At 40.8% G+C, this 10,909-nt stretch overlaps 1 protein-coding gene across 1 annotated transcript in view; it reads right to left on the bottom strand.

Moving 5' to 3' along the window:
• Nucleotides 1–10,880, bottom strand: part of LOC106813070 (rab-3A-interacting protein-like) — a 14,533-nt gene extending 3,653 nt beyond the window's left edge. The window contains exons 1-10 of the mRNA XM_014817121.1: nt 10,862–10,880; nt 7,274–7,437; nt 6,500–6,656; nt 4,140–4,235; nt 3,588–3,665; nt 1,705–1,813; nt 1,446–1,576; nt 1,019–1,147; nt 489–568; nt 170–269 (exon numbers count right to left, since the gene is read on the bottom strand). Of these exons, the coding sequence (XP_014672607.1) occupies nt 170–269; nt 489–568; nt 1,019–1,147; nt 1,446–1,576; nt 1,705–1,813; nt 3,588–3,665; nt 4,140–4,235; nt 6,500–6,656; nt 7,274–7,419 (1,026 nt within the window). The 5' untranslated portion in view covers nt 7,420–7,437; nt 10,862–10,880. The remainder of the gene's footprint in view (nt 1–169; nt 270–488; nt 569–1,018; nt 1,148–1,445; nt 1,577–1,704; nt 1,814–3,587; nt 3,666–4,139; nt 4,236–6,499; nt 6,657–7,273; nt 7,438–10,861) is intronic.
• Nucleotides 10,881–10,909: the final 29 nt, after the last annotated feature.

Here is a 10,909-nt window from a genome sequence, read left to right as displayed (position 1 = left end):
CATTATTCGACCACAAAGTTAGAAGGCTACTGCTTACAATTTCACACACAACAGAGTTAACTACCAGTTCCCTCAGTTTATGCTATAAAGTTGTAATATGAGCATCATCAGTTAAAAAGAGCAGAACTCTCAAATAATAATCTCACAAAATATTTGTAAACCTGCGCACCCTGTCTCTGGCTAGTTGTGATATGCTGTGCCAGCTTGTCAGATCACCCACTTTCATTCTGTAGCCACATATCCTACTATCCTGTGTGAGAGCGCATTTCCTAAAAAAGGCAGTCAACTAAATTAATGCTAACGAATCGTACTCGTTCTGTTGTTTTAATATATACGATTCAGAAAATATGAACGTAAAAATATCTAGACCATTGCACACCCACAACTTTAGCTGCGGGATAACTCAATGGGGAAGGACGGAAATAGCATGTAGATTACAGTGTGGATGTTCAGAGTCTAGCCCACTGGAGAGGCATGTTTTATCATACCGTGGTCCATGTATATCTGTTGGAACAGCTTCTATTGTTAGGGTGTTGCTTTCTACACACTCCTCTACATCCTTAGCCAACTGTGAAAAATAAACCATGGTGCACAGCATTACATTTAAATGGACATTAGTTATAAACATTGATGAGTAAACAATATTCATTAATCATTAGTCTTGAGTAGAAAATCCTTGAAATAATTTGACGATTTACCTATATATACTATTACCTACTACCAGGAGTAGATAACAAACAAAATTTGATAGTAAACACTAAAATAATTGTGATAGTACGTTTCAGTCTCGTGAGGGCAAAAATCATGTGCTAGTTTTGTTGACATATGTAAATAATTTAATTAGACATGCAGATTGGTGCACATGTTGGTGAAAAGAATGATGTGCGAGTGTTCTACGACATGTTAGCCTCGCTATATACATTTGGTGTTACGCAAGGAGTACCGGTAGGTATCAGAACGGTCGAGAAAATATGAAAACGATTGGTAAAAACATGAGAAATCCTGGTTTTGAACTGACCTCAGTATTGCAATATGTCAGACAGGGAATGATGTCTTCTGCATAAATCCTCGCAAGGAATGGATTATGATGATCAATCTGTGGATTCTCCTTCCAGTCAGCAAACTCCTGATATAATGCTGGGTCAATCTGCAATATAAGAGTAAATGTAGAATCCACTACATATTCGTCAAGCACCCCTGGTAAACCAAGTCCCTTAATGATTTAATATATTACTATAGCAGAGCAGATATAAACTTGATCAACATTACGATTACAATATACATTCGTAGATAAGTTACTCATATTTATCACATTATTTGTCCATAGTGACTTTTGAATTCAAATGATATATCAACTTCACCGTACAATCTGTACATGCCTTTTACAATGTTTTAGCAAGCAAAGTGTGGCAAATGTGTGTCTTTTCAAAGAAGCTACCAAGCACCTGAATATGATCCTTTACTACAACTAGAGTCTGGGATATTGCAGGGGGAGATAGTGCAAGTTCCCTCTTCATACTGGCATCACAGTGGCTGGTCGACCTCTTGTGACCCCGCAAGAAATTGGCTTTGTTGCCTGTTTAAAAAGAGTTTCAACGGTTACATCACAAATGCAACGTGTTTTATTACATCTAGGTTGGAGGACCACCATTGTAAGAGGGTGCATCACCCAGAAACTAAATTGCATTACTAAAATGCACTGACCTTTATTTTTAGTGTTTATCTGGGGATGCATGTCAGGGTTTGGCATCGATGGAGTCGATGTAATGACAAGCACTTTTAGAGCATTCACCTCAGCCTCTAATACTTCTATCTGTAAGTATAAGACAAAAAAGGTAAATGTCGCACTCATGAATACGTAACGTAATTGAAACTTGACAGTTTCAGTTTCCTGCCACCACTTGTTACCTGCTATCAGTAAATAAATCAAACAAAGGAGTCCCGATATCACTGTATCTGGGTTCCGATCCAGAGAGACTGAGTACAAGATTGCGTTGCGCAAAAAATAAGTCATTCCCCGACCGCCAAGAACAGAAAAGCCGCACACTTCCGCGGGAGCTAGCCGCACGCGACCGCGGGGTGTTCCACGTAGCATTTCGCGCTGCCCGCTATACAGATCTGCGCGTCGAATACAAGGGCGGGCGCGCAAATCCGATAGCGGGCACCGTAACATCGCGCAGTTTTTCTCACACGTACACCGGCTCGGCTACGGCCGCCTTGAGGGGGGGGGCCTTCTCGATTATAGATTTACCCGCGTTTTGACATCCTCGCCGTCGTCCCGTGACCGGCCGCATTTGCGTACCTTATCTGGCGCATATTGTCACCTGCCGTGACTAACAATTGTCACCTAGTCACTTCATGCCCTTTACTCGGTCTCCTCACCCTGCGTGTATTTGTTTGCTGTAGTATGCGCTAGATATCAATAAGGTATCTATATACACGCATCAATGCTGCTGCAGCCAGGCACGTACACATACACTTCATACCCCGGGCAGCAGTCCAGGGGGCACCGGACAGAGAAGACACAGACAGAGAACGAGAAACAGAGAGAGACAGGAGAGAACAGGGGGAGCCGAGAGCGAGGGTTGTGGGGAACCGGTTGAGGGGGAGATGTCGGTCGAGGGGGGGGGCCGCGGATAGAGCAAGGGAGAAGAAACGCCTAGAAACAAAGAAATCGAGAAAGAACCCGTTTTCCGCTCTTCTCCATTATAGATGTTGGCTTATCTCGTCAGACGCGCCACCTGTCTGGGTAGTATGGTCATTGTTTATTTCTCTTAAGCTGATCTAAAAAATCAAGGGTTAGTGATTTCACATATATAGGCGTTGGTATGCACCGAATGACCATCGACCGAGGACCAGATGAAACCAGGAGCAGAAGTGACGAGAGAGAGAGAATGGCATGTGCTTACATCGTTCACCGAGAATGTTATGTTGTTTGCGCCGCGGAAATATCAGCGGCGCAAAAACTCCGCGAGCGGCGAGTGACACCGTCAGCCAGGCGCCGCGGAGGCTGCTGGCTCATGTTTTTGCTGGGAGCATCGTTATGCATACGTATTCTCCACGTATTCTGGTCGCCACAGGCAGCGCGGGGGGACGAGGGGTCTGCAATCTCTCGCTCCGCCGTATTCGTAAAAACACGTGTAATAGAGATCACAGTTTCTTCGGCAACAAACGACGTCATCGCCTAGCGACCAATGAGCGACCATGTGGTCAGTGATTGACAGCATGTCTTGGCCTTTCTTGTAGCAGCGACTACGTCTTAACCTTGAGGCGCGCGACCCCCACGAGCAGTTCTGGGCCGTTTAGAGATGGCCTCTAGGCGTCGATCGCGAAATGTCGCTTGGAAACCGCCCCGTTTTCGAGCCGTTCCTGTTAATCTGTCTAAAGGGACAAAAAGGGGCGGCGTTTTCGCGTTCCGGGCGCGGCGTTACCGCGGACAGGCGCTTCGCGCATTCCCGGCCGCATTCCGTCAAGAACAGATAATAATGCTTACTATTTACAATTGATTCTGATGGTGGAAATATGGTTTATCATATATGAGATATGATTATCATTATGCATGCAATCCCAAGCTCTCAAACACCTGCCTTGCTACTTGCTTCTTTACGTTTCTTCTCTGCCAGTGCCTGCTTCTCATTCGCTTCTCTTACCATATTGTGTGCTTCCTGAAACAGATGTATGACCAGATATCAGGTAACACTTACAGATTAACTCCTAGGTGCTGAGCAAGTATAAACTGGCATTACATGATATAGCGTCCGTATGTGTTCATTAACTACATAAGTTTTCCCTTTCTTTTAATTATTATTACGAGTCAAGAAACAAAAATTTAACCATCTTCTTGAAGGTTACAAAAGTCATGGGACAGCTAGTGTTTAATAGAGTAAATTAACCATTTTTAAGATTCTTTCTGATCCTTTCTAACTATATTTGAAACAACAGAAATAACTCATCTGAATCCCTTCTTACTTGCCACATGCTATCTATGCTCAAACTTAGGATGTATTAGATAAAGTAATTCAAATTTTGTACTCTACTGTAGACTGCCATAAAACTGCATAATTAAACAAACACGCACTAATCCTACTTTACAGTCTACATTAAGGATCACAAGTTATGAATTACAGCATACATTCTACCTCAAAAAGACTTGCTGTTAAATCTTGAAGTTCTAGGCCAATCTCGTCCCGCACTCGTGACAATTTGTCCACCTCTTCGTCTTTCAACGATAGTTCCTTAAAAATTAATACAGAGGCAAAATGCATGTTCCATGGAGATAAGTCAGTCTGGAAGGCAACAGTATCTTTTGTGGCTCGTAATTTAAATAAACGTTTGCACACAATACAACATCTACAGTGAACAGTAGGTAATCTGTTATGGATTTTCTTGACACTGACAGATGAATAAATTACTTGCAAATATTGCACTGTCATGAACGAACGCTACTTTCCAGAGAATCAGTGTTGCCAAAACAGTATGATACAATGGTGTGCATGTTACTAGCATAAGCATAACATTTATCCATTGTAATTTCCAAGAAAAACAAGATTTGTACCTAGGAACACATTGATAGTTCACACACAATGGTTGCCAATTGATAAGAATGTATATACTCAATTTATAATATACGTATAATTATATATATATATAAATTTTTTTCATTATATAAACTATAACTAAATATACCATTAGAAGCATATATATGCAGGGCGCGAAATGAACAGTGCGCCCCCCCCCCCGGCATATGCCGACTTTCGCACCCACCTAATCTCTATGGGCTAATTCTAATAACAAGAACAATATAATATCAATTCAAATACAAGTTAATGAATGACATTGACATAAAAGATTTCAACATATGAGCATGGATCTCCAAGTTTAATTAGAGGGGGCGGGGGGGTCCTTCTCTCTCACCTCCCTCCCCACTGCGTCCCACCTCCCTCCCTCCTGCCTCTCACCTCCCTCCCCCGGCCTCCCACTTCACTCCCCTTGCCTCTCACTTCCACCCCCTTATACCTCCCATCTCCCTCCCCCTGCCTCCCACTTCCCATCCCCTTGCACACCATCTCGCACAACCTAATTGTACTCCGTTTCCCGCTCGCATACACACCGTATCACCGTTTTCCTGTCCCCGTCTCAATTTACTACTCTCTCGCTCTCTCTTTATCTTAGACTTTCTCTCTCTCTCTCTTAATTATTTAATTATTTTTTTAAACCCAGCGATGATGCCTTTTACTGCCCCCTCAATAATACTTCGTTCCTATGCTCCTGGGTGTAACAGTCATAGAAATAATAATATATAGTCACATGTCTCTAATATTTCTATGGTAACAGCTTATGTTCGCATAACTGGTAAATGGATACGCACGGCCATAGCTACATGATATATGTTAAGATTCAAGATAAATGTAAATATATATTATATGGTACTAGTTATAATTTATTCGTTTAACAAAGTTACATGAGAATAAAATCTAATTTAAACTAGGCCTATAAGTTGCCTCGAAAGATGTGCCGCGTGCAAGTGTAATCAATAATCAAAAGATGGCATTGCCCTTCTTGATATCTATACCCTAACTAGCTCCCTGGGGAGTTCTGAAATCCTACAGGCTAAATCCAAGTAAGTATAATTCAGGCCAGCCGATAATTTCGCTCAGCTGTGAGTTAACACATGTGCATTGCAGGTGTTGGCAGCAACAATTATAATTAGAAGAGTGCCAGCCATGGGCGCCCTGTGTTTTTGCCACCCACGCTAGCATTCACTGATTCAGCCTTCAGGGGGCTATAGACAGACTGCTTAGAAAATAATATGATTTAGAGGAGGGTAAACCTTGTTCAACAAACATTTGCCTTTGCAATTAAAACTGTGCAACTGTAGCCTCACATTCACACAGGTATGGGCTCTAATAATAGCAAAAGCAGTTCAGTCCTTTGTTAACAGTCAACAAATCAATGTTTAACCCTCCTCTGAGGGTCAAAAGGTTATCCGACACTTACTCTTCGCATGTCAGCGGAAAGTACATTTCATGGTCCTTTCAATAAAGCCATAAAAATGCTAGGTCACCGCTGAAAAAAAATTTTTTTTTAATCGCTCCGTACAGACCATGTCCTCAGAAAATGTCTAAAATCTGCCTGTGCCCCATTGACTTTGACCTGTGACTCCAATTTTGGCACAGTGATGGCTTTCCTACCATAATGCTATACACTGACTATCACGAGCCTAGGTCGAGCCGTTTAGATTTGTGCCGCAATTCTGCATTTTCCTCCCTAACCTTAAGTTAAGAGGAATGTTCCCCTTCTTTTACACCTCTTGACCTTTGACCTTTGACCCCCAGCTTCGACATCCCAACTCGTCGATTACCCCCCACGTCCCAACTTTCGAATCCGTACGTCAAGCCGTTTAGATTTGTGCCCAACTGTTGATGCACGGACGGCCGGACGAACGCACGCTCATGCGATTCTACAAGCTGCATCTGACTATGTTAGATGAGCTAAAAACCTGTTGGGCTTTCTTTAGCTCCTGTTGTAATCGAAGGTATCCAATTTCCACGACTTCTGCCATTGACATGGACCGTGGGCGTCGGTGTACAATTGTACTTGTTGTTCGGCCGAGCATGTTTCTCTCATCATAGATGTCATCCTCTAAACTCTGATGCCTGATAGCAAAACAAGAAAGATTAGTTAACTAAAATGTGCTCACTAGCAATATTGCTGCGACTCTCACAACAAAATATTCAAGCACAATATACCTCGTTCGACTGCCTTTTATGTCGTCTCCCTTGCAAATATAACTGATTATCCATTTCTCTATCCATATCGGTGTCTGGAGGGCAACTTAATATGGAGCACAAGGCCTTCGGATACATAGATTACTAATTGAACCATCCGGATCAGTGGCGAAACTGCTTAATTTATAAAGGGACACATAACCCTAGGTTCACTGCATATTTCCAGTTAAAATGTTTAAATTATGCTACATAAAAAATTCCATTGTTCAATATTCATTACAAATAATTTTTTTTAATGTTTTAAAACTGATGGCTATACCGTTGCTTATAACGATGGTGGTGCCAGTACAAGTGCATGTACACTGACAAAGTTGCGCAATGCAAATTTTCGGCTGCAGGCTATACAGACCTAAAGTGTTTCCTATTTATTAATTTAAGAGGAGAATGACTGCAATATCTTATAAACAACTCTTAATTTCAGTTATATGATGGGCAAATTTGACCTAATATAAGACATGAGAATTCTAACGGAGAGTTACAGGTACCTAGTTCTCAGTGGTGAGGTCGCTCCTTTTCTGTCAATGTTTTTGTTATGATCGACAACTGTGGTCTGGTCTCTATGACTATGAGCATCAGTCTCACTCTCACCCTTACCATCCAGAATATGATTCTGACCTGGCCCTTCCGCCATTGTTTAACTATTTATACCCTGAAACACAAATATAATAATTAATACTGCTAACTATTACTAGACTTTAGATCTTATCGATTATTAGATCTTCAAAAAGCTTTTGATACCGTTGACCATAAAATTCTACTAGCCAAGCTAAAAACTATCGGAATGGCTATTAGGACTGTGAAATGGTTCGGTGCTTATCTCTCTGGTAGAAGCCAAATAACTGATGTAGGAGGTACCTTCTCTAATAAGGATTGCATGTGGAGTACCACAAGGCTCAATTTTGGGCCCTCTGTTATTTCTGATTTATGTTAATGACATGGCAAAGGCAGTTAACGTCAAGCTTTTATTATATGCTGACGATTCTGCCTTAGTAGTTTCAGGTACAGAGGTACAGGCTATACAGGAAGAATTAAGTAGAGAATTGCATTCCATTAATAAATGGCTCAATGATAATAATTTATCCTTGCATCTTCAATGATCTTGGAAAAACAGAAAGTATTATTCTTGGAACTAAACACAAACTCAGGGATAATCCAAAACTGGACATCAGATGTAATGGGGTGGCAATTGCACATAAAAATACAGTTTAGTATCTAGGAATAGACTTGGAAGACTCCATGAGTGGTGAGGTAACGGGAATTAAGGTTGTAAAAAATGTTAACAATAGATTGAAATTTCTTTCCAGAAAAGCTAAGTATTTAAAGTTACTAGTTAAGTTAACTTAGTTAACTTAACTTAACTTATACTTAGTAACTTAACTAAGTTACTTAGTTAAGCTAACTTTAGTAACTATAAGTTACTTACTAAGTTACTACTAACTAGTAAGTTAGTAGTAACTTACTAACTTAACTTACTTAGTTAACTTAACTTAGTTAAGTTACTAACTAAGTTACTTAAAGTTACTAGTTTCTAGTTTAAGTAAGTTAAAGATTACTAGTTTCTGCCTTAATTCAATGTCATTTTGACTATGCAAGCAGTATTATGGTACAGCAGTCTCACAAAGCGCACAAGGGCTAAGCTGCAAGTGTGTCAAAATAAAGCCATTAGATATGTGTTCTCAACCTAGGTACTAGAGCACACATAGGTGCTAGAGAGTTCAAGGCTGTAAATTGGGTACCTGTAGAGTTCAGGGTAATGCAACTGAAGGTCAATAAGGTTTTTAAAATATTACATAATCTTGGTCCACAGTATATGACAGGTTTCATGTTAACGTCAGAAGTACATAGTTTCAATACAAAAGAAGGTGAGATGTCTATTTTTAAACCGAGGGTAGGAAGCAGTGGCAGGCTTCTCCCTATGTTGCGCAAACCGGGCGCGCCCGCCCCGTTTGGGAAAACTCCCCCCCCCCCATTTCAATCGCTGCACCACGTTTAAATTATTTCCGCCCCGATTAAAACAACATTTTTTTTTTTAATGGGAATGGCTACATGAGGAACAGGCTGAGTGAGTCAGCTTTGGAGGCGCTGCTGCTACTGGCAATTGAGGGGCCACCTCAGCAAAAATTCCCATTCGACCCACTGGCTCTAGTTATATATAACTACTATAACAACTATAGCTACTATAACAACTATATATAACGTTGTTATATATAGTCAAAAGATGCGTGTGTGCTGTAGCTGCGGACTTGTTCTTGCTGCCAGTGATTTGACCAGGCCCCCGGACCCCCCTAGTTTCCCCTCCCCCTCCCCCCCCCCCTTTCCTCCCTCCTCCACCCTGTTTCAATTTTATCCTGGGGAGAACCCTGAGTGAGAAAAACTATTTTACTTATACTGCAATTGAAGCTTGGAACTCTCTACTACAGCAAGTTAGGAGAAATTCTGTTTATTCTAGTTTTAAGTATAGTATTAAGAAATGTCTGATGAAAAAGGTAGAAACATTAGAGGCAGAGGAGTATGATTTTCGCTAAAAGAATTCGGCTGAAATTAGGCATAAGAAAAGTTGTTATCGTCTTATGAGAATGTACCATATATTGTATGACCGGTTAAAACTACAAATTTGTATATTTCAATATTGAATAGGGTAGGTATAGTGCTGATAGTAGTGTAATTGTTAGATTCAAGGCATAGCAAAACAAGGACCACAATGTAAATAAGTGACAGTGTGCTAGTCATGCTTTTTGTGTATATATCCTTGGTAGTTACGGTATCCAATTTTATGAATTAAAAATATTTTATTGTAAAAAAAGTATGGTACCGGGGTATGTATTGTATATGATGAAATAAAATAAAATAAAAAAATAAAAAAATAAGACTTCTAAAAGTAAAAACTAAAACGTCTTCTAGCCACCCGTTAAAATTGAGTTTCTTGCTTAGACCTCAGCCGGTTCAAGGATAGAGAACATGGGTCCCAACAAAACCAATGTCATTTACTTAATGTTCTCTACTCTCTCTACACCTATTCATTGCCGACAATTTCTGTAAATGCGTTCAAATGACAATCTGGCAACACACGCTGCTGCCGAACACTGACACCATAAATATATAGCAGGCCAGGAAAGCGGGCTGTTCAAAATTCGCATCGACTGCTCGCTTGATTTCATACGAATACACACACAAATATTCAACCTTCTATCCATCTTTGTTTCTATTTGAAAGACAGTGTTCACTTGTTATAAAAACATACTGTCTGTGTTATTGCTCCTGTTGCGCAGTATATGTAAATGGCTGTCGGAATCAGGAAACGCCCACCGGCGCTCTTCGTGACCTCATTTTTGCGGCCGCATTATTGCAACGCTCCACTGGTGGCTTTGACGAGGCTCGTACGGGAATTGGAAAGCAGCGTGGTAGTTTCCCAAAAAGGCAGTGCACCGCCTATAGCCCTGTACTTGCAGCCATTTACATTAACTGGGCAACGAGAGTGAACGCGAGAATTTCTTTAGGCTTTGTGTAATTTTGCGTGACACAGCTCGGTTACGAACACACACAGTATGTTTTTATAACAAGTGAACACTGTTCATCAAATAGAAACAAAGACAGAGTAGAATGGTTGAATATTTGTGTTGAATTCGTATGAAATCAAGCGAGCACGATCGAGCGAATTTTGCAGCACGCTTTCCTACCCTAGATATTTATGTGTCAGTGTGCAGCAGCTAGCGTGCGGCAGCCAGCGTGTATTGCAGATGTCATTTGGACGGCATTTACAGAAAATTGTCGGCAATAATAGGTGAAAGAGAGTAGAGAAACATTAAGACTTTGGATAGTATGGTAGTAAATAGATTTCGTATTTATTTAGCATTATAATTTATATTTTATTGAGACGCTCCAAGTGCCTGTGGATGAGCAGTTATGTGGCAATTCCCTTTAGTACTTTACATTGGTACTTGTCCGTAACCCCCGAGTGTATCCTTAAGAGTTTAATGTACCACCTGCGTTTCACAAGACAATATTAGGCAATTCTATATCAAAGATATGCAAGATCGCGTTATTTGTTGAATTTGAACTAAATAGGCCTGTACCGTAGTATTTGGACGCTCGCCCGAAACTGGACGCTCCTAAGTGCGCAT

This window comes from Priapulus caudatus, unplaced genomic scaffold (assembly GCF_000485595.1).
Source record: "Priapulus caudatus unplaced genomic scaffold, Priapulus_caudatus-5.0.1 Scaffold22, whole genome shotgun sequence".
NCBI classification, from domain to species: Eukaryota; Metazoa; Priapulida; class Priapulimorpha; order Priapulimorphida; family Priapulidae; genus Priapulus; species Priapulus caudatus.
The sequence above is the reverse complement of the archived record's forward strand: the minus strand, read 5'-3'. Positions and strand labels throughout refer to the sequence as shown.